Source organism: Melospiza melodia, chromosome 14, assembly GCF_035770615.1.
Source record: "Melospiza melodia melodia isolate bMelMel2 chromosome 14, bMelMel2.pri, whole genome shotgun sequence".
NCBI classification, from domain to species: domain Eukaryota; kingdom Metazoa; phylum Chordata; class Aves; order Passeriformes; family Passerellidae; genus Melospiza; species Melospiza melodia.
In genome coordinates, this window is record NC_086207.1 from 12,095,604 (window position 1) to 12,123,078 (window position 27,475).

A 27,475-nucleotide genomic window follows, 5' to 3' on the forward strand; every position below is an offset into this window, starting at 1 on the left:
GTATGAGTGTGCAGAGAGTCCACTGCCCGTGGATTTCATTTCAAACTAAACATCCGTCTGGAGGCAGAGGTTAAAACAAGTGCAAATCAAAGCACTGGTTACTCACAAATAGCTTTGTCACAGTCTGATAGCCCAGTAGATTTAAATATTTCTTTGCAACACTTGAACTGCTCTCAAACAGATTCTAGTAGCTAATTGAAAGCTTAGTCAGTACAGAAAGTCCTGTTGGAGAGGAATAGTGAATAAAGATGCACTGAAGAAGAACGAGGAGGCAGCTGGGCTGGGAGGGAGGCATGGGGAGGAAGATAAAACCAGTGGATTTGCCAGTGGATCGGGCTGCATGTGGCTGGGGGGAGCCAGAAGCTGTCGGTGCTGGCACAGCGTGGCAGTGGGGCTGTCCCATCCCTCCCCACTCACCCTGACCCCTCACTCACCTCTCCCTCCTCACTCACTCACTCCCTGTTGCTTTAATCTCCAGGGAAACGTTTCGCTGGGAAAAATCTTTGTCACTTTAATTCCCAACATTTTGGGCTCAACAAACTTCAGCTGGGTACAGTGCGGGGTTTGGCGTCCCAAGGACACCAACCCTTGTTCTGGAAGGTTGTAATAGGAACGGGGGGTCCCGGTGGCTCATCCCAGGACAGGCAGCCCTGTGCTCCTGGGGAAAGATGCTCTTCTGAGGGTTCCTGCTCCTTGGGGTGTCTGGGAGAGGAGCTCATGCATCTACAAACCAGCTTGGTGAGTGAAAGGGACCTTGTGATTCCCAAAACAGCAGTCTAGCACGTGGGGGCAAGGCAGGAGCCTACACCCATGGCTTGGCTCTGCCACCATGCGGGATCTTTGATGTTTTTCTTCACAGAAATTGCAATTGGCTGCTGTTTTCATAGGCCTCAGCAGTTGGCAATGCCTTTGCTTGATTTCCCTCTGCTTGTCATTCTGTTTTTTAGAGTTTTAAGCCTTCCCCTGGCAGAAAAATAATGCAATGGCTTGTGGAGGAGGAGTTAGACCAAAGGGGTCTAACTCCGACCTGGAAAATGCACAACCATCAGATTGGGCTTCACAGCTGAAAATCTTTGCCCAGAGCCAGGGAACCAAGTCACCCTTTCTGGGCAGAGCATAGATCACTGCTCTCTTTTAAACAGAGAACTGGAGGCTCAAAAATTGCCTCCATTTTATAGAGGTGCAGCTGAGGCTCTCAGGCAATGCTCAAGAGGGTTTAAAACATCACCTTTTCCTCAGAAAGACCTGAGACCTCTGTTTCTTATCTTTTATGCTGGAATCATGAGCCTTTGCAGGTAAGATTTCATTATTTACCTACTTAGATGGAGGAAGTAATGAAACACTCCCTGGGGAGAGGAAACCTGACTGAGGAATGGTTTAATGAATTTTTTCCAAGAAGCAATTAATAGGTTTTATGCAGATCAGATTTATTTACTGGGGGGGGGGGGGAAATCTTTGTAAATTTAAAGTGCTTGATACTGCTAAAAACTTTTTCTCTTTGGCTCAGTGGCTGCTTGCTGGACACGTTTCAATTCCCATCCTTTGCTGAGCAGCTGCCCTTGCTGGCCACTGCCCAGTCTGCAAAGCCACAGGAGCATTTTGCACAGATCTGTCCCTTAGGGCAAGTGGCCCCAAAGGACCCCTTTTGCTTCCCAGGCAGATTTAGGGAGGAAAGAACCCTTTGACTTTGATGTCAGTCCAATCAGAGCAAATCCTTTACAAACACTGGGATGCTGCAGTGAATCATAGAATCACACAAAGGTTTGGTTTGGAAAGAACTTACAAGCTCATCTTGTTCCAACCCCCTGCCTTGGACAGGGATGCCTTCCACTGTCCCAGGTTGCTCCAAGCCCTGTCCAACCTGGCCTTGGACACTTCCAGGGATCCAGGGACAGCCACAGCTTCTCTGGGCAACCTCACAGGGAATAATTTCTTCCTAATATCAAGTCTAAACCTCTCCCCTTTTAGTTTAAAACCATTCTCCTTTGTCCTAACACTATCTACCCATACAAAAAATTGCTCTTTCCTTTTTGCAAGCCACATTTAGGTACTGTTAGAGTCTCTAAGATCTCCCTGAAGCTTCTCTTCTCCAAACTGAGCACCCCCAACTTCCTTGGCCTAAGAGCTCCTGCTTTCATTTGGTTTGGTACAAAAGGAACAAGACACTCTTGCCAATCCCTGGAAGTGGATGGGAGTGGGTGACACCAGGAGGCACTGAGGGGACCTGGGGAGCAGCACGGGTGACATTGCCGCGGTGGGCAGGGCTGGGCTGAAAGCAGGAGAGCCCCGAGGGCAGGGGGATCCCGGAGGGGGCAGAGCACCACCCGCTCCGAGTCCTGACCGGGGGAGGATGGAGGGGAAAGTCCGGATGAAGGAGAAATTGAAAATGAAACGCTGCTCCGGGAAGGGGGATATAAAACACCCCTGTCTGCTTCCCCCCTTCTGCGGGGCACGGAGGGAGCGAAGTGCGGGCGTTCGGAGGATGGAAGGGCGGGCGGACGGAGGATGGAAGGGGGGACGGAGGGACGGATGGATGCCCTGCCGGGGGGCGGCCCCTCTCCCCTCTCCCCTCCCCTCCCGCCGGGCCGGGCCGGGCCGGGCGGCTCCGCTCCCCCCGCGGGGCCGCTCCCGCCCCCGCTCCGCCGCCGCATTTAACGGGGCTCGCTGCCGCCGTGCCGTGCCGTGCTGAGCCGTGCCGAGCCGAGCTGAGCCGTGCCGAGCCGTGCCGTGCCGAGCTTAGCCTAGCCGAGCCGTGCTGAGCCTAGCCGAGCCGTGCCGAGCCTAGCCGTGCTGTGCTGAGCCTAGCCGAACCGTGCCGAGCCTAGCCCAGCCCATTCCAGCCGAGCCGTGCCGTGCCGAGCCGGTCCCGTCGCGCTCCCGGCCATGGCGCGCCCGCTGCCGCTGCTGCTGCTGGCGCTCGGGCTCGCCGCCGCCGCCAAGTCCCCGTACCAGCAGGTCCTGCAGCACAGCCGGCTCCGCGGCCGGCAGCACGGGTAAGGGGAGCCAGGGAGGGGGGCAATCTCTGTTAAACCCTTTTCCTCCCCGTGTTTGCCCGGCCCGCGGGGGATGCGCCCGGCGCGGGCTCGCCCCGGGGCTTTGTGCGGGCACCGTGCGGAGCTCTCTCGGTATCCACGGCTTTCTTTCTCTTCTTTTTATAAGACGAAGAGAAGAGGTAACTCTTTCTCTTTCTCGTTTCCTTCTCTTTCATCCCCTGGTAACCTTTTCTCTTTCGGTAACTTTCCCCCCTTTCCATCACCAAACTTAGTGTTGCAGATGTCAGTTCGGACCTTCCAATGCTTCTTTATCAGTTTATCCCTGTTAAGGAAAAAGGAAGTAAAAGTCCCTAGATTTTGAGCCATTAAAGATTTTGTGGAAAGAATTCTCGTTTTTATGAATTTGTAAGAAAAAAGCCCCTTCAATGACTCTGTGGAGTCAGCACCAACTTACTCTTTGACTGGAAACCTCAGTTAGTCTTGGAAGTTTTCTTGACAAAAATAATCACTATAATCACTTTAAAAAGTGATTTATAAATAATTATTTATAAATAATCACTTTAATCTATTCATAAACCTTACAAGATAAGGCCTATGGAAAAATGCATGTAGACCTCTCTTGCTTGATACACAGTCTGTTATAGAGTGAGTACTTTGAGTACTTTCATTAATGGGCAGAAAACTAACTCAGTGATAATAGTTGTTCCCACTGTTTTTAAAGTTTGTTAAGAATTAGGAATGGTGAAAGGATGAAAGACCTTTCAGCTGGCTTCCATCTCTCGGGATGGTGACAGTGATTGAGTTGAAGCTTCTGTTTAAGTGCGTTGCTGGAAGCAGGGTCATGAAATGCTTTAAATAAAAAAAACTCCCAAGATTTAAATATTGCAATTTGATACATTCTCTGGCAGGGATCTAGGTCAGGATTTATGACAAGGGATGTGCTGTTTGTATGCCTGACCAGGGACACAACCCAACAGGCAAATTCTGAGCTGATATTTATTTGTAATAGGTCAATAATGCCAGAATTGCAGTGATTTACGTAGAAATACAGTGAATCTTGTTCACCATCTCTGTGTGATATGAAATTCAGTAAATAGTTCTGCTGATAGCCCTGAGATTGCAGTTTGCTGAGGCTGAATGAGTTAGGGCAGTCCTGGTGTAAATCAGAGCACTCATCTCTGCATGGAGAAGCTTTTACCCTGCACAATTACCAGAGACACTGGGTAAGATGTGACTCTGGTGCCTTGGAAGACACAATGGAATGGCAGAACTTCCATCTGGGTTGAGATAAACCCAGTGTAGCTGCCCACAGCTCCTTGCTCACTGCTCCCATTGTGATGGAGAGGGTGATTTTTACCAAGCTAACTCTTGAACATACACGGAATTTTGAGCATTGATTAATGACGTGCCAGAGAGATAGAGCAGCACAAAACCAGCCAAAAACATGCTGGATGTGGGGTGTGTTGTGTTGCCTGCAGGAGCCAGCCCCAGAGGGATGTGCAAGCAGGACTGCCACCCTTTGCTGTGAGCATCCCCCACACCATCAATGCCCCCATTGAGCCCAGAGCGAGCTGGGAGGCAGAGCTTGGCTCCGCAGCAAAACTTGTACGTCTTAATTAACTTTTTTTTAAAATGAACAAGCTCAAGTCGGCGAGAGGAGCTGAAAAGTGCATAAGGAACATTAACATTCAGAGATGAAAACGTAGCAGTGCTCTTCCCAAAGCCAGCCAGCTCTGTGGGCACAAGGTGATGCTGGGCAGCACCATGGCCACAGCCATTGCAGGTATCTGTGCATCAAGTCCTGCTTTTCTCAGCCTCTTCCCAAGGGCTGCCCCTGTCCCCAGCAGGTCCCAGCTGCTGCTGCCAAGCAAAAGGCTTTGGCTGAAGGGGAACAATAGGCAGTCTTATCCTGGAGTCAGCGTGGCTGGCTGGGAACGGCATGGCAGAGGTGATGAACTCCAACGAGGAGAGGGAAGAGTGTTGACAAATTCATTTTAAGCCAGACTGGGCAAGGAACCAGGACATGCAATGCAGGGAGCCGCTACTACAGCGTGCCTGCAGGAATCATTGATAACACAGCCCCGAGCGGGGGTTTTTCCACACTGAGCAAAAGCTGGAAAGTTTTCCCCCATAAGTCAGGGAGGGAGGAGCAGCCCCACAGAGCTGGGAGCAAGGCAGTGAAGAACTGTCCTGGAGGCACAAGGGTTTTCTTGGCAGGCTGCTCCTGGGGATGTGGGGGAAGTGATCAAACAAGTCCTTCAGTAGCCAGGCTTGTCAAGATGAATATTAGAGGGATTGTCCACTGCCGTCAGCCAGATGCTAAAATCGAGGCAAGGTTTGGAATTTCCATGTAATTGGAACCATATTTCGGCACGGCAGGGCCGGGTGGCCAAGGTGGGCTGAGTCAGAGAGCACAGACGTCTCTCTAAGCGATGATTTGGCTTGGAAGTCGCTGAGTCTGGGCCAGTTTGCACCAGCTGAAAGATTGGTTTTGTGATTTCTAACTTTTTTCAGTAGGTTCCTTGCTCCTTGTTCCCTGCCTTACATACGGAAACTGAATGAAATCCTTTCATGAAGAAACAAACCAGCATTCCTGGATGTGGCAGCAGTGAGGGAACGATGAGCTGAGTGTCCCCAGGTCCCTCTCTTTGCCCTCGGGGCAGGATGAAGGTGCTGGGACACGCAGGGTCGGATGCTGCCTCCGCAGGGCCCTGCAGCAACAAAGGCTCATTGAAGGCACGCCAGGCTCCCGCGGAGGCTGGCACTGCAGCCAGGAGACCCTCAGGTTAATTCATGCTAATGATGGCAGCCTGGCCCCTCTGGGATGCCGCTGAAAAGCAAGCACGGCCGCAGGAGGACTTGGTGGTTGGGCTGCAGACTCTGCCTTTGTTCATTTTGGGGGGCAGCGCCTCGCTCAGACACAGCAGGACACAGGCTGCTGCCTGTTCTCCTCAGCACAGCAACAGGACCTTCACAAGAGCATCTCCAGACCCCACTGGGAGTTTCGCTTGTGCAAATGAAAAATCTGCCTTGGACAGCACAGAGCGCTTCTGACAGGCTGAAGTGATGATTTATGTGTTTTGCTTAATTATTTGTTTTCCCTTCATCTGCTTGGCAGCCAGTACTGTGCATACTTGTAGTGATGCTGCTGCAACTGGGACGTGGTGGTGGTGTTGGGAATCCAGCCTCAGCTGAGCTAAGCATCCTCAGCTTGCTGGAGCATTTGCTACACCCCTGGTCAAGCCCAGAGGCAGCTGATGGCCTTGCATCCCAGATCCATAAATCATATCTTTTGTGCTGACCATGTTCTGCCTACACACGTGGCCGGGGCTGCTGGCCACAAACCACAGGGCTGGTGAGCCAGGCAGAGCAGGGAAATGCTGTGCTGGCCAAACCAGCAGCAAAGGAACTCCCAGCTCCAGCCCGACCACATCTCTGCTCACGGTGATACCACTTCTTAGAAAGCTGCAGGGCTGCAGGCAGCTCTCAGCAGGGTTGCTCACACATGGAACACCAACCAGCAGGTTTTCTGGCTGAGCAGGAGCTCTTGGTACCTTATGGGCTGGTACAGCTCCTCTTGATCTGTGCTGTCATATCTGGTGTGTTGAAGCAGGGGAGGGCAGTGCCACTGCTCCTTTTCCCCTCATTCATCTCCTTTTACCCTCATGTCCATAATTTGCTGAGTCTATCATACAGCCAAAGTTCTGGGTTAGATGCAAGTCTGTAGGCTGATAAATATCTGGGTTTTTTTTTTTTATTACTATTGTTTTTTTAAATGTCCTAGATAATAAAATAATGGCTTCTTTTGCAAGGATTTGTATCATTGCATAATTTCCCGGGTTTTAGCTGAGTTTTGAATTTCAAGTAGCTGTACACCATGGAAATTCTGACCAAAGGATTTTCACTTGATTTCTTTATATTTTGGTGAGAGGTGGAACATGGAAAAGAGTCAGGAATTTGTACTCAGTGAAGAAAGAGGTGCTCTGGCAGAGTCAGGGGAGATCTCTTTCTCTGCTTCCTCCACTTCATGACAGTCATTGTAGGGCTGAATCGAGCAAGTTGACTTGCAGCTCTCAAGGTTTCCTCCCCTGCCATCCCAGCAGGGCTCTTCAGGCTCTGTCAGGGGGGCTCTGGCTCCGTGCTGGGGTCAGCATTGGCAGGGGGAGGCTGACAGGACCCTGTTCTCTCTGTTCCCTGCAGCCCCAACGTGTGCGCGGTGCAGAAGCTGATCGGCACCAACAGGAAATATTTCACCAACTGCAAGCAGTGGTACCAGAGGAAGATCTGTGGGAAGTCCACGTAAGTCCCTGGGTGCCAAAGACCCCCTTGTGGAGGTGGGAGCTGGGTGGCAGAAGCAGATGATAGATTTGGGATGTCAGAGCCCATGGTGTGTGTGTCACGTTGTGTCTGGTTTAAAAATTGTGTGAGCTTTTTATCCCCTAAGAAATATTTGTTTTTCTAAAACACTTTGATGTTAAGAATGAAAAGTGCCACGTAAACATGAACCCTGATGGTTTATTCTAATTGCATTTCTATATATACTTATATAGCCCTCTGTGCTGTAATGAAGTGTGGGCCAGATGTTTTCTAGTACTGTCTCCATGATAGGCTCAATGCTGCCTAGATTTGAGAAATAAAAAAGGGGGAAAAAACGCAGCCCAGAGCTGATGGATATTGGAGAGAATGTAAAATTCATCTCCGTCTGTTTGCTTTGGAAGGGAAAACAAATAAAAAGAAAGAGGTGTCAGCTTTAGCCAGCACTCTCTGACTCCACCAGGAAAGTTAATCACACTTGCAGGCCAATTCCACGTTCTAACATTGCAAACAATAATATTCAAGTAGCTGTTGCATGAAGAATCTGTGTGAGCAGCCTCGGGACATTCTTTTGGAAGATGCAGTCAGCGGATAATTAAGGCTATGCATGCTTGACTATCTGCCAGGCAGCAGAGCAGAGGCAGAGAATCTTTTCCTTGCTGTAGTCCAGGCTGGGCTTTTGGAGTGCCTTGCTGGCCCACAGCACGGACCATCCCAACACCCAGGGCAGTGCAGAGATTCCCTGAGCAGTCCTGGCTGTGGGATCAGACTCTGGGCCAGTCTCATGCTGGACCTGCAGGGTCAAGAACAGAGAGGAAAAATAATCTCATTTGTTTCCCTTATGGCTCAGTGTAAATGGTGATTAGATCTATAGCAACATGCTGTTCTTCACCGCAGATTTGTGTTGCCATCATTGGTTTGTGACACCTGGGTGTCAGGATGCATGTGTGCTGTTGGTGTGGGGAGGAGGGAAGCAAACCTGGAGTCATGGCTGTGCACAGCTTTTGGCTTTTCATTGTGCTTCACATGAATTTGCCCTAAGGAGGAAAATTCTGTACTTCAGGAGGATGTATTGCTGCCTGTACCATGTACTGTGCATGTACCATTGTTTTCTTTATGTCCAATTTCTTTTCAGAAAAAAAAAAAGGAGAGGTGATATTGTAAAAACAAGCAACCAGATCCCCTCCCCTCAATTCTACAAACAGAATTTTGGGAAGGCTTAGCTTGGGTGATTAGAGTTCAGGCTGTCATCTTGGCTGAATAATGGTGCTTCTTGACATGACGTGGACAAGGTTATGGCACAGCACTATGGTCTCATCATTGCCTTTGCTGATAACAGAGCAGCTCAGTGTGTCTCCAAAGAAAACACAACTCAGCTGTGGATGTGGGAGAGCTTTGCTGCTCTGGCCACTGAAAGGCAAAGCAGTCCAGCCATGGATTTCTTTAGCTCTGAAGCAAGTGAGAAGCTAACCTTACATAAACCAAGAGTGCAGCTGTGTTTGGCACAGACAAACTCATCCACTTATCTCCAGGAGGAGGTGGAATAACTGGCATCTGGCAGCATTTCATTATTTCATTTGAGGAGAACTCTTTCATTTGGGGTGAACTCTTCTACCTCATTTTCTCTGCTTTTACCCAAGTGTCTCACCCAGTGATGCATCACTGAGAGAAAAGCACACAGACCATTAACCTGCCTGTTAACCTATGAGGTAATCTTTCCATTATCCCCAGAATTTGCTCCCTATTCTTTGCTTTACATCATCCCCACAATGGGTGTTATTGTCTTCTCTCCTCCCAGTCATTCCTGAGCCTGGGCCCTGCTCTCTCCTTCAGCAGGGCTGGTGCAGAACAAAAGACACGTGCCTTGACTCAGAGTTTCCAGGGGACCCTGGGACAGCTCTGATTACAAATGTTTGCATGTGATGGCTCCCACTGGACGTGGTGTGCCTGGCATATGGAAGCAATCAGGAGTCATTGGGGCTGTAAAGGACAGGATGCATTGTGCTGTAGCAGTCAAATTCCTACAGCAGTGTCAGGAGTTTGATGCTGTGCCATGTTCAGGTGTCACAGCCCAGGAGATCAAGTGGGCACAGCTGATGGTGCTCAGCATGAACCTCCAAACTGGCCCCTCCTGTTGGGCTGAGCTGGTCCATGACATGTTTTGAGAATACCCTGAAATCCTAGGAAAAAAAAATCAGGATTTGGCACATTTATCATAACTGGGTGGATCCAGCCTTTGTGTGGGATCTGTGGTCAGCAGTCTCCTCCTAAAGCTGTGTGGGTGCTCCTCTCACAGGCAGGGGGATCCTCATCAGCACTGGGGGATGGTGGAGCTGCATGAGCATGGTCAGCATGGCCATTTTCTCCTCCTGAAAGGTTTTTCCCACCTGAGAGCAGCAGTCCTGGGGACGAGACACTTGAGCCATCTCATCTACTTCACATTTGACCTGGCTGTTTTCCTCTGTAATTGCTCAAAGGGTCGCTGGTGCCACAAGCTGTTTGTGTGCTGCAGGTGAAAATCCCTGGCTCTAGGAAGATGGGTTTGGCTGCTTTGGTTTCTTTCCTTTTCCTGCTCTGAGCACCTTTTCACACAGGTGGTGGGAGGGAGCTCCGTGAGAGAGCAGGAGCTGCTGGGCAGCAAAGCTGAGCTCCTGCAGAGCTGGCTGTGAGCAGAGAAATCCATCCCTCAGCAAGGCAGGCAGAGCAGTTCTGCACTCCTGCAGCACTGCTGCAGGACCACATCCTGCACTGGGAGGCTCAGAGTCACTGGGGCAGCAAGGAGAGCCAGCCTGGAAACCACAGATGAAGAGTTCTACCTCTTTATCTGCTTCTTCTTTTTATTCTTTAGTTTGTTTTTCTCTGCTGAAGTATTGGCTCACACAGTTACAGGGAAATTAGGTAGAGGATTTATGTAGAGTTTTTATCTTTGCTGATGAAGTGAGATAAGATAGTTGGCAAGAAGTCTGACACTGCTTTGATTTCAAGGAGCGCTGAGACAGAATTGTTTTGGTAATTAGGTAACTTTCCACTGCTGGTTATTCCAAAGTCAAAGACAGCAGCATTCAGATTATATTGTCATCATTTTGCCTTTGTATTTATATTTTTCTCCTTCCCTTGTGCACTGGATTCATTCTTCCAGAACTGGGGTTGCAATGGAACACATCCCCACACACTGTTTTGTCTTGAGAATGAAGACAACCTCAGTTTAGAAAAAAAAATACTGGCACTTATTTTACAAAAACAAAACATACGGGCTTTATTACAGGAAATTATTACAAATGGATCTTTTTTCACTAATATATGCCTAAGCTTATTTTTATTACCTTGAAAAATGCACTTTAAATTTAATTTCAGCTCCTAAGAATGCAACAGCAGTGGAACAATGACTAATAAAAGCCTCAACTGAAGGAGCTTTCTTCTGCAGGCAGACATAAATAGACATTCAAAGCCAGAGGCTAAAAAACTATAGATTTGACTTGAAATCACTCATTGAGGAGGTCAGGAAATTGTGGTTGAGGCGTTGCAGAGTGGATGACAAATGCTCTCTGTGTGAGGGCAGTGCCAGTGGAGCCCACGGTGCAGGCAGCAGGAACAGGGATGGACTGGGCAGTTCCAAAGGGTTTTGTGCAGAGCCCACAGTGTGCAGCAGTGCCTGGAGGTGCTCAAGGGAAGTTCTCCTCCCTGGGCAGCAGAATGAGGCTCTGACCCACTGGAGCAGGATGTGCCAAGAGCAGCCTCCCTGCCCCATGGATGTGTGGGGGAAAGCAGCACTGAGCATCCTTCAGCCAGGCTCTGCTGCTCCTCTCTGGGGGCTGGAGCTGGCTGCAGGACCACTGGGAACATGCCCTGGGGTCACCCTGAGCAGCCCCTTCAGTGGTGCCCATGGGTGGGCTGGGTGGGCTTGTGCTTCCACCTGCTCCAGCAGCCATGGGAGGCCAAATGCCTGAAGCCGAAGCTGTTTTATAACCCTCATCTCTGGCTCCAGTGCCAAATACCTGAAGCTGTTTTATAACCCTCATCTCTGGCTCCTTGGCTGAGCACCTTTGTGTTCACCTGGGCCCTTGCAGAGGTTTGCCAGAGCTCAGGATGGTGATGTGCCAGGCACACACCAGGGGATGCTGAGGGTGCCAGGCACACACCAGGGGATGCTGAGGGTGCCAGGCACACACCAGGGGATGCTGAGGGTGCCAGGCACACACCGGGGATGCTGAGGGTGCCAGACACACACCAGAGGATGCTGACGGCCACCTTCAGTGGGAGAGTGTGACAGGGGACTTGAGGGAGGCCCTTCCCAGGTGGAGCTGGCCCCGTTTCTGCCCTGGTGCTTCTTGCCATGAGCTTCCCTTGCTGCTGGAGATGCCCACAAGCCCAGTGAAAAGCAGGAGGCGCAGTCATGGAATCACAGAATGGTTTGGCTGGGAAGGGGCTTCAAGCACCATCCAGTTCCACCCCTCCTACCATAGGCAGGGACATTTGACCAGGTATTTGCATCCCTTGGCAGTACCCTCCCCTCCTGGCACTCTGAGCCACTGTGCCACAGGCTGTGCATCCATGTCCTGCCCCTTTGGAGCAGCTCATTAATCTCCAATTGATCTGTAAGCAAAGCTTTTAAAGCCTTCGTCAGCACTTTGGAATGATTTCTCTTTAATCAGCTCTTCATCTTTGATTACAGGTCTGAACCAAGGGAACTGTCTAGACTGGATTTAGTTTCTAGGGTGAAAAAAAGGAAAATTGGAGGTAGGGGAGGGAAGTGGTGGGGGAAGAAAGTGTGTGTTTCCAATGAACACGAGACAGGGGGGCTGGGAGAGCAGAGCAGCAGGGTGTTAAGATCTCCAGTAGTCAAAGGAAGGGATTGCTTTAGGCAAACTCTTTCCCACATGGAATATATAATGTCTAGACAATCAGTCTGGGTTTGGTTTGTAATTCTCTTAGGAAACCGTGACACAGAATTTATTTGCTTCTGTCACACAAAAGCAGGTATTTGTTTCACTTTCTGGCTCTTAATTACCCTGAAGAATTCCCTATTAAACCTCAGGCATTTCTACTGGTTGTTAAAATGATGACAAATATCTGAAGCTGGAGGATTTTCCTCTCTCTTTGAGAGAGTGTGCTGACCCTCAGCAGCACAGCATCCTGCTTGTCTCACATTCAGCTGGGAGCACAGAGGAAATGCTTGTGCTTGGGAGGAACACCTATGCCCTGGCTCTCTCAGCCCATCAATCAGGTGGCCTTGTTACTTTCACACCAAGCACAGAGCAGTAGGTGAAAGAATCCCCTGGGAAAAATGAGCAGGCAACTTCTGGATTGATTTTTTTTCCTTTTTTCTTTTTTTTTTTCTTATCAATCTTAATATCAAGCCACGTTCCCTCAAATGGCCACCTTTGAGAATCAGATGATTGTTTCCCATTGAGCTGCAGATGATGGATGCAGTTTTCAGGCAGCTCTTGCTTATTTAGGGTCTGCAAATGAGCAGCCTGGGGTGGTGCCTCTGACCCCTTTGGTTTTACAGGGGGACAGTGCTGCCAGGCAGAAAGAAATGCTGCTCTGAGGCTGCTCACAGGGACACAGCTGAGCTGTCGTGCTGCCTAGGGACGCACATCCCACCTCTTCAGGGTGGAATTTCTCCTTGCAGGCCTTTTCCCAAGTCCTCGTGCCAATGCACATATCTGAGAACAGGGTTCTCCTTTCCCTCCAGGTCTGTATTGTGCGTTTTGCCTATAAGTAAGCAAATAATTGGTGGTGGTGGACAGAAAGAGGGTGAAATGAGAGGGAAATGCTTGGCTGGTTTGGTCCAACAGCCACAGTGGAGCAGTGATGAGATGTGACAGCAGCAGTCAGCTGAGGAGATCCCAAATCCCATGGGAAATGTGCCCAGATGAACCAGCACTGGCAGTCCTGTTGGAACTGTGGGATCAGTTTCCATCCATTGCTTGTATAAAGTCTCCTGGAAAGCGTATTTTTGAAAAGAAATGTGCCTTCTTTTGTTCTGTGGAGAAATTGGCAACATGCAGCCCTGAAGGAGATAGAAGTGTGGTTAGTCTTTTGTTTAAGTCTGTATTTCTAATGAAGAGTCTGCTTGGAAACATCCCCAACATAGATGGACCCAGAATTATATAAAATAGAGAAAAAGCTGTGAGACACTGCTGCTTAATCTGTTTTATCCATCTCTTATTGCAGAGTAATCAGTTACGAGTGCTGTCCTGGATATGAAAAAGTTCCTGGAGAAAAAGGCTGCCCAGCTGGTAAAAACATGTTTGACATTTTTTAGACTTCTTAAAATTATACAGCTGCCTAGTAAAGGGAAATGTTAGAAAATTGCTCAAAGTGGATTTGATTTTTGCAATTTCTGCACAATATTGCCACGAACAAGTCCAAAATGGGCTCAGTGGAGCGCCAGCCAAGAGTCAGATCAGCTCCAAAGCATGCTAAATGTTCCAGACAACTCAGAACCTTGGATGTAATTGAACTTAATCGAGCATGGGGAGGCCATAGGGACCTACTTATTCCAGCAAGTCATATATCTGTACTGGAAATTCAGTTCAGGGGAATGACAGAGTAAGGACAGCTCTGCCAATCTCTGCTCCTTTTCATTTTCATAGATTCATAGAGTGGTTTGTACTGGAAGGAACTTCAGAGATCATCTGGTTCCAACCTCCTGCCATGGGCAGGGACACCTTCCACTAGACCAGGTTACTCCAGGCCCCATCCAACCTGGCCTTGAACATTTTGGCTATCATGGGGTTAGCAAAGTTTTATTTAGGAGAAAATACAGTTGATATTGGGGGGAATAAACTGGATTTATTGAAGAAAGCCATATTCTGCTTTTGCTTTCAGAACACTTCCTTCCACAAAAGTCTGATGGCTCCAAGTTAGCCACACGGGCAGTGGACACTGAGACCAGCAGTGTCCAACACCAAATCCCAAAAGCCTGAGTACAAACAGGATCGGGTGAAAGCAATCAATATCTTTGCTTGCCTAAATCACCCTTGTATAAACCCAGAATAAATCCATTCAAACTTCCAAGAATACAGTAGATCCTGGATTACACTGCTGTAATTGAGGGTGAAGCTGTCAGGCTGTGATTATTTATTATCTAATTATTGAACAGACACCAATCCCCTAGTATGCTTAATTTCCCAGGGTTCTTACTGGCTATGCTTTAATTCAGCCAGAAGGAGGAATGATGTTTTTGGGAACTTAACCTTCTCTTCTTTCAGCTCTGCCGCTTTCCAACATCTATGAAACCCTGGGAGTGGTTGGCTCTGCCACCACACAGCTCTACTCCGACCGCTCCAACCTGAGGCCAGAGATCGAAGGGCCTGGAAGTTTCACAATTTTTGCTCCCAGTAACGAGGCCTGGGCATCCTTGTCTGCTGTAAGATAATCCCTCTGCTTCCTCTGGTTTTTCCCTAGTGGAGATGCAGCTCTGCAGGGGTCTGGCAGGATAGGCATAGCACTGATAGAGGGAGGACTGTGGATTTCCAGGAGGGTTTTCATTGTACTGCTCCATCAGCTCCAGAGCTTTGCTTCTGAAGGATCCCATCACCAGAGAGATGTGGATGTACAAAATCCCCTCATTCCGTTTTCCCTGCCTGTTACCATTAGAGATTGAACTGAGACCTGCAGCAAGAACCTTCCCATCCCTTACCAGATTTGTTGTTGACCCTTGCATTGCCATTCTGGTTGTTCTTAATTTGTACAAATAGCCAGGCTGGAGCCTCAGTAATTCCCACATGACTGTGTCCCATGCTCAATTAGATATACATTTCCTTTACATTCATTTTGATTTTCCCTTGTGATATTTCCACTCCTGAGGTGGTCACTGCTGTCCTGCTGCTGCTCCCACCCTAGCTGAGCATCCCTGTGAACAAGAACAACTACTAGGGCAGGGAGAGGGGGGTATTTATGGGTCTCTCCACTGCCAAGACTCTGTCCCAAATGCCCTAGCAGAGCCCCTTGCAGGGATGATGCTATTGGGAAAGGTCTTTTAATGTATTTGTCAGTGGCCCTTTTGTCTTATTGCTCATTTCAATGCAATGAAAGTGCACTCTGGACTGCAATCATCCCTTTGTGTGCCAAGGACTGGGTGTCAGGGCTCTTGGCTGCTTTTGTAAGGCAAAAGATAAAGATTTGAGAAAGTTGAGCTTTTAATTTACACAAATGGCATGAGGCTGAATGAATCACTTAATATTCATGCCCACACCCCCACCTTGGGAGCCCCTTGGGAGCAGCCAGACCTCCTGGTGCTCTCTAGCAGATGCCTAATTGCACTCAGTACTGAAAAACTGATTTTTCTGATTTTCAGGAGACTCTGGACTCCTTGGTGAGCAACGTTAACATTGAGCTGCTCAACGCCCTCCGCTACCATATGGTGGACAAACGGGTGCTCACAGATGACCTGAAACACGGCACCACCCTCAACTCCATGTACCAGAACCTGCCCATCCAGATCCACCACTATCCCAACGGGGTAAGGCACTCACAGGCTCACACTGGCTCGGGCTGAAGGGACCACAGTGGCTCACCTGGCCCAGCCTCCCTGCCCGGGCAGGGCCAGCCCTGAGCATGTGGCAGAAGATTGTGTCCACATGGTCATGGATGTTCCCAGTGAGGGACACCTCAGGACATGTTCCAGGGCATGCTCACCTGCAGAGAAGAAGTTCTTCCTCATATTAAACCTACCCACAGCAGGCTTGCTTTCCAGCTGCCTTGCAGCTCCTACGCTGTCCTGGGACCTCCAGGACTCTGTAATGCTGAGGTTGACAGCTATTTATTTAAGATACATACTATGAAGGAGTCTGAAAATGATATTTTTAAACAGATGTTTTCCTCCATGCTGTTGCAGCCCGCGCTGCTGTGTAACTCTGCTTGCCCAAGTATTGGTTCTGGCTTATTTTCTTAGTCTTGAGGGTAGACAAAACCACTGATGCTTTTCAAAGCTCTTTAAACTTGAAATACTTCAAACATTCTTGACAGAACATTCTCACTTTTGGTGGAAAATTTTACAGAAAATTTAAGGAAAATAAAGTAGAATATTTTAAGGAAATACAGCTCCTGCTCTTGCCAACTCAATAAAGTGCTCACTGCATTTGAAATAGAAATAGAAAAGCAGCACTTTGCCTTCTGGTTTTAGTGGTTTTATTGCCTGTAACACCCGTGGGTCTCTCCCTGTGCAGATTGTGACAGTGAACTGTGCCAGGCTGCTGAAAGCTGACCACCACGCCACCAATGGGGTGGTTCATGTCATCGACAAGGTCATCGCCACCACCACCAACACCATCCAGCAGATCATTGAGACTGAGGACAGCCTGGAAACCCTTCGGGTCAGTCGACTCCAGCTCTCCTTAAAGATGCTCAGGCATCCCACCCCCAAAAAATTGTCCTGAAGAGCTTTGCCAGTGCCTTGGGCTGTGACCCTGGAGCTGCTGATGAAATCCTTGTACCAATGTACAAGGATTTTGTACAAATCCTTTTAATTTAGGAAGAGATCCTTTGCTATCAGTGCAAATAGGGTTTATGACAATAATTGTCACCCTTCCATGGCTGCTCAGAAAACAGAGACTGAGTCTGTCTCCTGACTCTTGTAGGGGAGTCTCAGCCTTAGGAGATATTTACTGTCCCAGTTTGATGTGTCCTGCTTTATTTGCCTTGGTGTTTGCCAAATTAAGGAAAACGCACAGAGGATTTGCAGTTAGCCAGATGTGGGTTCTGATTGGAATTATTCACTGGAAGCACTGTGAGCCTTTCCAGGCATATCTGGGTATCCAAACTAGCTCTCAGTCTTGCCAAAAAAAGGGCTCTTGTACTCAAATTTCTGGAACACCAGAGAACTGTGGGGCTGGGTCAGATTTTTAAAGGGACCAAAGTGCTGAATGAAGCTATTCAGGATTTTTTTGTAAGTCCTCTGAAATTATAAAAGCCTTAATAAGTCTGGCCCTTAGTGTGTGCCTGGACAAAGTTTCTGACCTCTGTACTCTGGCTGAATGTGTTTTTCCCTCTCTCCTTGTTCCTGTGAAGACTGCTGTGGCTGCATCTGACCTCAGCAGCCTGCTGGAGAGTGAAGGGCAGTACACACTGCTGGCTCCCACCAACGAGGCCTTTGAGAAGATCCCACGAGAAACTCTGAACAGGATCCTGGGAGACCCCGAGGCCCTGAGGGGTGAGTGCTTGTTCACTGGGGCCATTGAGAGCCTCAAGAGTGTTCTTCAGTTCTTCTAATTTTTTTTTTCTCAAGGACAAGTCAACAGCTCCTTGATTCACTCTGACAACAGCTGCAGTAAACAGATGTGACAGAGTCCATATTTTTAAACTGGACAGCCCAGCTCCCTTTGGTTGTAGATGTGTGTAGACATAGCAGGAGTGGCGTCCAGATATGGATGAGGGAGCTGAAACAGTCCCTTTTCTGAGTTTTCTTTTAGCTCTTTTTGCAGTGGTGATTTCTATTGATCCAGCAAGATGCAAGAAAAGTAAAATCTAATCGATGTAACTTCCCCTGACAAGTGAGTCAAATACCCACATGAAGCCTTTTGAAACTGGCAAAAGTGTATAAAAAGTGACTCTTTTTAGGCATTTTATTTCACAGGCTGTGGAATTGAAATCAGCTCAATTTAAAATGACTGCATTTTATGGAGTACACCCCGGCTGTGGAACAGCATCCCTGAAAGCTGCAGCACTTTCATAGCTGGCTTTTGCAGCTCTCTCATGCGCTCTCCTCTCTCACAGACCTGCTGAACCATCACATCCTGAAGTCAGCCATGTGTGCTGAGGCCATCATTGCTGGCCTGACCATGGAGACCCTGGAAGGAGCCACCCTGGACGTGGGCTGCAGTGGGGAGGAGCTGACCCTCAACGGGAAGCCCATCATTGCCAACAAGGATGTCCTGGCAACCAACGGCGTGGTGCATTTTGTAAATGAGCTGCTGATCCCAGACTCAGGTACTGCTGCCTCTCTGCAGCGTTCTTTCTGCTGCCTTTCTTTTGTCTATTTTGCCAAGGAAATCCTGGATTTAGAGGGCACAGCGGTGAGTGGATAACCTTTAATGCAAGGTTACTATGTGTTGCTTTTCTTTTCAGCTAAGACTGTGTTTGAGTTGGCACAAGAATCTGAAGTTTCCAAGTCTACAGACCTTTTCAGACAAGCTGGGCTCAGTTCTCATCTAACTGGCAGTGAGCGAGTGACCCTCCTTGCCCCAGTGAATAATGTGTTCAAAGGTAAAGCAGGGATTAAATCCCTTTCTTCCATCACTTTGGGCCACAGATCTTCTTCAAACAGTTTTCAGCCAGATTTCAGTGCACAAGTATGCAAATCCTCTCTCCAATGCCCCGAGGCAGTGGCACCCAGGTTTACAATTTAAAACTGATGTGGATAATGCTCTGTATTTGAATGGTTTTTAGTGGCTCTATATCCATTTTAAGTGAATCACTGGTTCTTTCCACACTTTTTGCTGCAGATGGACTCCCTGTTATTGACAGCAACATGAGAAACTTGCTTCTGAACCACATTGTTAAAGACCAGCTCTCCTCTAAATATCTGTATCATGGACAGAAGCTGCAGACTCTGGGGGACAAGGAGCTGAGGGTTTTTGTGTACCGCAATGTGAGTCCCTGCTGTGTGCTGTGCTCCTCGGGGCTGGGGGATGCTCAGGGTCTGATGCTACAGCAATTGTGTAAAAAGGGGAAATGAGCATTGTGGAAAGCACCAACATCTCTCTTTGGAAGCACTCTAATGAAGTCTTCTTTTCTGTGATTGTGTTTGCAGAACCTTTGCATTGAAAACGCCTGCATTGCTGCCCATGACAAGAGGGGGAGGTTTGGGACCCTCTTTAGTGTGGACAAAATGTTGACTCCTCCAACTGGCTCAGTGATGGATGTTCTCAAGGCAGACCATCGCTTCAGGTGACCTTTCTGCTCTTCCCAAGAGCGACTTAAAATCAGAACAGCTGCCAAAGCAGTTTCTATTTATTATGGGTCATAGCCATGACAATGTATATGTTTTTCTAGCATAGAAAGATCATCCAAAACCATGGTCTCTCTAAATTATAGGGACGGAAACTTCAAATAACCCTCAGTCAACTGTGAGCCAAGAGTCAGTGGTTCCCTTAATACCACAAGAATCTGGCTCTGAGGCTATGTCTGCCCACCAGATCCACTGTAGCCAGACCTCTCTGACTCCCCAGAGCATCTGGTCCCCATGGAGTCAGCACTCCCAGGTTGATTTGCCCTTCTCAGATGTTCTGGTTGAACCCCTCAAGCTCGTTTCCTCCCTAATCACCATTGTGGCTATTTGATTTACTGCACCCCTGCAGGATTTCACATTGTGACTCCCCAGCTCTCCCTTGAGCTCAGCACACAGCTGAGCTGTGAAGTGTTGTGCAGTGCAGCATTTGATGCCTGTTTGCCTTGCAGTACCTTGGTGGCTGCAATCCAGTCTGCAGGGCTGACAGAGAACCTCAACAGGCCGGGAACCTTCACGGTGTTCGCTCCCACAAACGAAGCTTTCCAAGCCATGCCCCAGGGGGAGCTCAACAAACTGCTGGGTGAGCATCTCCACAACACTTGGGTGATGAGCTGCTGTGTGGGACTGCTGTGACACCGGGAGGAATGGCCAAGTTTCTCTGTTAAATCTCATTCTTTGTCTGTTGGAAGGATGAGCTTCCTACCCAGTGGAGCTGTATGAGCAGAAGCTGAGGGTGCAGAGAGTGGCACTGAATTCCCCAAGTGGGATTTATACTGCCTGTGTTCTTGGAAACCATGTTTGTAGTGTGTGTCACAAGCTCACTGTGACTTAATTTGGCTGTACTGCTGGTGTAAGTGAGATAATTCCCAGATATTTCTAAAAGAACCTCTGCCTTTTTCAAGGAGGAAAGAATGAGAATGTGACTCTTGACAATGCAGGATCAGGGTGTCTGCAGTAAGTTTTGCAAAGAGAAGACATAATCCACATACAGCCTCAAGTTACACTGCATGAAATTTAAGTAATAAAAGGCTGGGGCTGTTTCTCCTTCTCCATGTACATGGACAAAGCAGGAGTTCCTGTCTAATCCTGGGAAGCCAACAATGAACCATTCTAGCTCAGACAAAGACCAGGATCCTGAAAAGCAATGGCATGCAGGCTGGGTGTGGAAAAAAGCACGGGAATGTTTAATTACTCCCTTCTGGATAACCAGCATGGTCTTTTATTTTGTTCATGTTGAAAACTGGTTGTGGCTGGAAACAATGTCAGGTATTTGAATGTAATGTCTTGTCATTAAATCCCAGCCAAACATTGACATCATAATTTGGGAAGCATCTACCCATGGTAGCTGGTTATCCTTTTAAGTGCAGGGATGAGGAACCAGTAATATCACTCTAGTCTTATGCTTAACATATAAATATTTCAGAAGTGTTTTGCAGCCATTGTAAATGGCTGCAGGAATGAAGATTCCCAGATGCAGACACTTGAGATGTTCTTTTCTCACACAAATGTTTAGCTTATGCCTCTGATGAGGAGGTGGATGGTGCTGGTGAGGGTGTGCAGAGTGAGCTGTAGCCAATCTAAGGAAAACCATAAAGGAAAAAAACTTGCATACAATCTTTGAAAGAATTGAAAGAAAAAATCCCCCTTGCTGAGGGAGCTGTGGCTGGAGGCCACCTTTGCACTAGCTGCCTGTAGCTGACAGTGACTAGCTGACAATGACTCTGTCTGTCTGTCTATGGGGCTTGCCAGTGACCCTGTGTCCTCTGAATGAGAAGATGGAGAAGTGCCACTGGCCCAAGCTGAGCATGTCACCACCTCTTCTGGAAAATAGATGGTGCTGGGAAAGCACCTCATCTTCCCAAAATCTCTTTCAAAGCACAGCTGTCTGAGACTCAGTGGGGTGGTATCAGTCCATGAGACATTAGTGTCGCTTCTCCTGCACTTTTCCCCTTCCTACCCAGCTGTGAGGATTGTTGCCAAGTGACACTTGGCCTTGGTGACATTTGAAAATACCAGAATGCCCTATCTGCTTCCTTATTTCACATGGGTCTTTACCCACCCCATCCCAGACTTCCTTGGGAAGTGAAAGCAGCAAGAGAAGCAGGTTCATTCTGAGAAGCAGGTTCTCACTTGGCACAGTGAGAGAATGAGGGATGAAAACCCAAGAGAGAGAGAATTCATGTGTAGGGCAGGCTTGGTAGGTACCAAGGACATTGGGAGAGTGTCCTTCTGGATTTGGGAACCTGACCTGCTCCAGTAGGAATGGCCTCAGTGCCCTAATCAGGTCCTTCTGCCTGCTTTTTGGTTTTGGTGTTAATTGTTTGAAGAAACAACTTCACATTGTTTCTTCACACTTCCAGGAAATTATGGTGTTTTCCAAGTAATTCCATTCCAGCGCATGAAACACGGGAAGCAAGTGCTGGTGCTGATTTGCAGCTGTAAAGATGTTCTTCCCCCAGGTAATGCCAAGGAGCTTGCCAACATCCTCAAGTTCCACGTGGCTGACGAGATCCTGGTGAGCGGCGCGGTCACTGCCCTGGTGAGGCTGAAATCCATGCAGGGAGACAAGCTGGAAGTCAGCATGGTGAGTCACCCCAGATGGCATTCTGGGCTGTCCAGGGTTTGGTTATCCATGTCATGGACCACAGCTCATGTCTGTGCTCACTTGGATTCTGTGGGAGCATCTCCACGGTCCCAGCAGTGTTTTCTGGGCTGTAGTAGAAGGACTGTTGCCATTGTTCAATTCAACCAGCTGGAAGAATGAAATGTGGTTTGCTTCAGCTTTCTCCCCAGAAGACCAGTTGTAAATGATTTCCAGGAGCTGCTATAAATTTAATCCTGAGTCATGGGGGGAAAAAGCATAAATAAATGAGATGAATAGCTTGTTCAGTTAACATATCTTTTTGTGTAATGAAAATGATCTCTGCATGGGCTCCCTTAGCACAGCAGAGTTTATTTAGATATATAATTTCATTTCAAAAACTCTATACTACATTAGGGAATGTAGGATCCTCTGTTGAGGAAAAAAATCATTTCAGAAAATAAGCAATAAGCCCACTCTATTCATAAGAAAACACAATGGGAAGAAAAAAATGGAAGGGACTGTGTTTCCAGGTGCATTGAACTGGCCAAGGTGCACCCTGGGCTTTTCCCATGTCCAGTCCTGCTCTGCCCTCTCCTGATCCCATCCCCACAGCCATCTCCTGGCAGGGTGCTGGTGGATGTGCTCTGCTGCCATGGGACAGCATTCCCAGCCAGCTGCACTGAGGAAGTCCAAAGCCTGCCAGCCATTCCAGGACAAACTGCTCAGGCCATAATTTGTCTTTATATTCTCCTTAATTGGCAAGAGGAATGAAAATGCCTTCAACCATCCAGTAAATGAATGAATGCAAAGTGAATTGTTTTTTTTTAATACCATTGGAAATGACAGCAGATTCTCATCTTCTACATTTTTATTTCTTTCTTTTACTGAACAGAAGAACAACGTAATACATATCAACAAGGAGCCTGTTGCTGAAAGTGATATCATGGCCACAAATGGTGTCATTTATGCTGTGAATTCTGTCCTACAGCCACAGGGTAGGTCCATGGTGAGAACTGTCCAGAGCAACCTTGTTACAGCAAAACTGCTTTGGGAGGGATTGGGGACACGGGGCAATTGCTGCAGTTTGGTGAGGAGAGATTAGTCTGTAGTGGGATTTTCAGCAGAAAACAGTGGAAGGAAGAAGCCTGCATGCTCGGGCAAGTATTTCAATGCTCTCAATGTCTCACCCTTAGCTTCAAGGCCACAAGAAAGAGGTGATGAGCCTGCAGATCCTGCACTAGAAATCTTCAAACAGGCATCTGCATTATCCAAGGTAAAAGGGAAAAACTGCTCACTGTGAAACTGCTGAAATCACATTTTGGTAATAATTATTGGAAAATCATGTCACATTCATATGCTGACTTGCAAGGAAAGTGAGTGTATGTGCTCCATGGAATGATCCATCCTCTCTTCTTGCATGATTTAGTAAGAAATTATAAGAAATAATAATTAATTAGTATTTATAAAATTATTAATTATAAGAAATAATAATAATATATTAATGTTAATATATTTTAAAATATATATTATATATTTAAATATATTATATATATTATATATATTATATATATTATATAATATAATATATATTAATATATTTTAAATATTAAATATATATTATATAATATATAACATATAATATATAATATATTATATATTATATATTATTCATATTATATATTATATATTATATATAATATATAAGTAATATGTATGTATATAATATATAATATAATATATAATTATATTATTTATATAATACATATAATATTATGTATAATTTTAATTGTATTATATATCAATAATTATAAAAATAATAATAATTTTGCAACACAGAGCTTCAGTTTGCAGCACATTGAGAATGTAACTTTGGCATGACACTATTATATATCAGTTTCCAATAATGAAGAGCCATCCATCCATAGGTGTTGGGGACCAAGGATAACTGTATTGACACACAAACTGTTCCTGTGACTGTTGGAGATTAGCTGAATTTATGCAAACCCTGTGCTTTCTTTCCATGCAGGTTTCTCAGAGGAATCCTCGACTAGGTAAACCAACTTCTCCAGCTCGTCTCTAATTTCCATTGCGTCCCCCATCCCTTAAAGAGAGGTTTCTCCTGTTCTCTTGCCATGGGCAAGACGTGGCATGGCTGGGGGGAGAGGGGCAGGGGGATGCTCGGTGCCACCCACCCAGCCTGCTTTTCTCCCGGCAGCCCCTGTGTACTCCCGGATACTGGCCAGGATGAAGGAGAACTCGGGGGGATTCTGAGCCCGTCGCGAGCAGCCGCCAGTCAGTGCCTCCATCCCACCCACTCCAGCTGACAGCTGAGGAGAAGGACACAGAACCGTTTTTAAAAACCAAATGCCACCCTTAAATTTATTTTTGTTTGCAAAGAAACAGATAGGAAAAACGAAAAGCCATATATATGTATATATTTTAAGACCATTTTTATTTGGTTTTGACTTTGAAGTTCCCAGAACAAGGAAATTTTTTAAGGGTTTTTGTTTCTTTTTTAAATAAAATTATTCACCAACTTTCAATTTTTTGGGCTTGATAGGTACATCCAAGGACCTTTTATTTTTTTAAACAAGCATGTCCTTCCTTCTTCCCTTGGATTTTAAAAGTCTTCCATGAAATTCTGATCTGCGGGCTTTTAACAAAATTCTCTCTATTGACATTGAGACAATTGCATAGTTATAAGCTATGGTTTGAAGTATTCTCTTTTTTTTTTTTTTTAACTGGGGTCTTTTTTGTGCCTATGGTTATAACTGTGCTGCATTTTGTTCATGAGATTTGAAATGAGAGTTCTCCCTGGCTGAAGCCTTCCAGTAAATGATTCATTTTTAATAATGGTTGTTTTTTAATAAAAATTAAAAATAAAATCAAAAATATAAATACAAAAAGTGATGACAGTGCTTGGTTGGGTTTTTGCTTGGTTTGAATTGCCTGATGGCAGCAGGTGATCAAACCTGAGCACTGGGAAGGAGGGGAATCACATTTGGCTGGATCAACATTGATAGGCCTAATAGTTACTTGAGTGGAAGGGCAGAGCATTTCTCCTCTCTGATCCTGGCCTGGCATCATTTTGTGCTGGTGCTTTCAGGGGCAGTCACTGTCACTGTCCAAGGAGCACAGGGACAGTTAGTTATAGTTATAGTTGTAGTTATAGTTATCCTTAGCCATGCACATCCTCCCAGCCACTTTTGCTGGCAGCTGGAGCTCAGTGCCACATTCACTCCCCATCTGGCTTCAGATTCACTCCCTGGTCGTTACTACCTTGGTGAAATCCACGTGAAACCCAAAAAAGAGAAAAGAGAAAGAGGGTGTCAAGTGCAGAACACAAACCACTCAAGATTGTTTTGCTTCCTCTGGCAGAGAAATACCCTGATAGTTCTCCTTCTATTAAAAGCCCAAACTGAGATCCCACCTGCCCAGAGTCATCTGCGTAACTCAAATGTGTGAAAAATACTCAGCTCCTCTTTTAGCTCTTCTTTTATTTCTCTTCCTCACTACCCCTTGCCCCACCCTCCCTCATTTTTCTTTGTTATTTTTCTGGCATGATGCAGCCCTGGTATTTCAGGCTGAGGAGGAACACTTCCAGCCACCTAATCCCAGCAGCCCAAAGCAGAACAGTTGTATCTGTTGTAAATCCAATGTATCAGGGCATTGGATTTTGGGGGAGGCTCAGCTTCTTCCTGTCAAACTAATGACTGTTCCTTCCAAAGCCTGAGAAAGAGGGAAAGCCATGTCAAACCGGCTCTGATTTATTTTCTCTTCCTTGATGCTTCATAATTGAGAGATATAAAGTCCTCACAACTTGGAAGGGTGGGAAGTTGGTCTGCTCCTCATCTAGGTGAGTGCCCCTTGTTTATAGTTTCTTGGCATCTGACTTGGTGACTAATTGTTTCATTACAAAATGAAGATACTTAAGTAGACAAGTAGGGAAAACTGCTTAGATGAGCATAATAACCATGAGCAGCCCCATATGCTGAGACAACTGAGAAAACTGAGTTTGCATCTCCTGGAAATACAGCCCTGGCTTTTCACTCCATGGCTCCTGGGCAGGTGTTAGGATGTGTGGTGATGGGGTGACGATCTCCTTTGTGCTTTTTGTGTGGCCTGGCTTTGCTAGGCTTGCTTTTGGAGGTTTATGAGTCCCAGCAGTTTCCAGTAGATGGAGGTGCATTGTCCTTTCAATCCAATTCCCTTTTTGCTCTCTTCTTATTCTCCCTGGTCCCTTGGCAGTGCTCCCTGCCTCACTCCTGCTGCCTGTTCCATGCTCTGAGCTGCTGTGGGTGCCAGCAGCAGCCCCCAGGTGCTCCCTGTTGTGGTGGCTCTGTCATTTCCCTGCATCCTACAACCTGGGGAGCCATCTCAGGGTGCCTTCCCACAGGCTTCTGGGCAGCTCCCCAGGACTTTGGTGTCTCCAATTTACAGCTGACTCTTGAGAGTTCCTAATGCTCACCCGGCTCCAAATTGATTTCTCAGCCCTCTGTGTTCAAGGAGGGATGCACAGATGGATTTGATCAGTGGCTGAGCTGTCTCAGTTGATCAGTAGGGACTGTATCCCTTGCTTTGATTCAGTGACACTCTGGGGACGTTTTTCCCATGGATTTGTCACTGTGCCTTACCCAGTGATGTGAGGGTGAGTGCTGCCAATTACTCCACCAAGGGGATTGAGATGTTAACGCCTCAGCCTTCAAGGGGTGCCCAGAGATGAAGCAAGAAGACAGCAGCTGAAAGATGGGGAAATGAAGAGTGCTGAAATGATGGGAATAAAAACTTATCTGTCATTTTCTAGAGAAATATTTTTAATATTTTTTAAGCATGATGAAAGGTGGAAGTGAAAGGAAGAAGGAAGTTGCTGGTGCTGAGGCAGAACAAAACCTCCCTGGGGAAGTGCTGGCCAAGGGGCAGAGAGCTCCCATGGGCAAAGCTGGGTGTGGGAACCTGAGGGATGTCCCAGCCAAGGGCTGTGGTGTGATGGAGGAGCTGGAACCCCCCTGGGTACCCATCCCCTCCCAGAGCTGCAGGAATATTCAGACAACAGCACTCAGGGAAGGGGAGAACCAAAGCCCCATTCAGATACTGCTGAGTGAGAGTCAGGGTGGCCTCGGGAGGAGCATTTGGGATTGGCCTTCAGTGACAAACAGCACTGGGTGTCCAGCACAGAGCCATGCTGCACCAGGGGTTTGGATTCTCAGTGTTGTCAGAGCATTTCCTCATGAAACCCAGCCTGTGTGAACGTCACCATGACCTGGAGCCATGTCTGTGCTCCACGGGAACTCCCTTCAGGACTGGGGCAACAACAGTAAACTGAGACCAAATAAGAGTCTTTTGGAGGGGATTTTTGATTTCCCCTCCTCAAGAGTCAAGAGTGTTTTTCAAATGAAAATTTGCAGGGATGTGCAGCTGCCCTTGTTTATTTTTTACAATAACGATTCCTTCATTTGCAGCAGTTCCGGTTAAGCAAAGTAATTAAATGCATGCAGAAATCCATTTAGGAAAAGTACAGCTTTTAAATGTGTTCTATGTCCCAGAATGATGCCAGCATGGCCAGGCTGCTGCTCATGGGTCACTCCTGGGCCAGAGGAGCCCCAGTGCCCTCCAGGGTTGGGGCAGTGA

The 27,475-nt window shown here is 47.2% G+C and overlaps 1 protein-coding gene across 2 annotated transcripts; it reads left to right on the plus strand.

Annotated features, from left to right (window-relative positions):
• Positions 1–1,266: 1,266 nt before the first annotated feature.
• Positions 1,267–24,757, plus strand: TGFBI (transforming growth factor beta induced). 2 transcript variants are annotated; one of them, XM_063168714.1, is made up of 17 exons: positions 1,267–1,295; positions 7,194–7,292; positions 13,485–13,549; positions 14,525–14,682; positions 15,613–15,777; positions 16,484–16,630; positions 17,325–17,466; positions 18,030–18,242; positions 18,381–18,518; positions 18,758–18,903; positions 19,066–19,202; positions 19,713–19,843; positions 21,723–21,847; positions 22,740–22,842; positions 23,041–23,120; positions 23,874–23,898; positions 24,063–24,757. In XM_063168714.1, exons 1-17 carry the CDS (start codon positions 1,282–1,284, stop codon positions 24,116–24,118), a joined length of 1,944 nt encoding a protein of 647 aa, XP_063024784.1. In that variant the 5' UTR covers positions 1,267–1,281; the 3' UTR covers positions 24,119–24,757. The 2 variants fall into 2 exon arrangements, with proteins under 2 accessions (XP_063024784.1, XP_063024783.1); XM_063168713.1 differs by lacking the exon at positions 1,267–1,295 and adding an exon at positions 2,884–2,993.
• The last annotated feature ends 2,718 nt before the right edge of the window (positions 24,758–27,475 follow it).

Excerpts from the sequence above, each read along its gene's own strand:
- TGFBI (XM_063168713.1), top strand. The coding sequence starts at position 2,884 with ATGGCGCGCCCGCTGCCGCTGCTGCTGCTGGCGCTCGGGCTCGCCGCC. Across the intron at positions 7,293-13,484 it reads AAGATCTGTGGGAAGTCCAC|AGTAATCAGTTACGAGTGCT; the intron begins GTAAGTCCCTGG and ends CTCTTATTGCAG. Across the intron at positions 21,848-22,739 it reads ACAAGCTGGAAGTCAGCATG|AAGAACAACGTAATACATAT; the intron begins GTGAGTCACCCC and ends TTTACTGAACAG.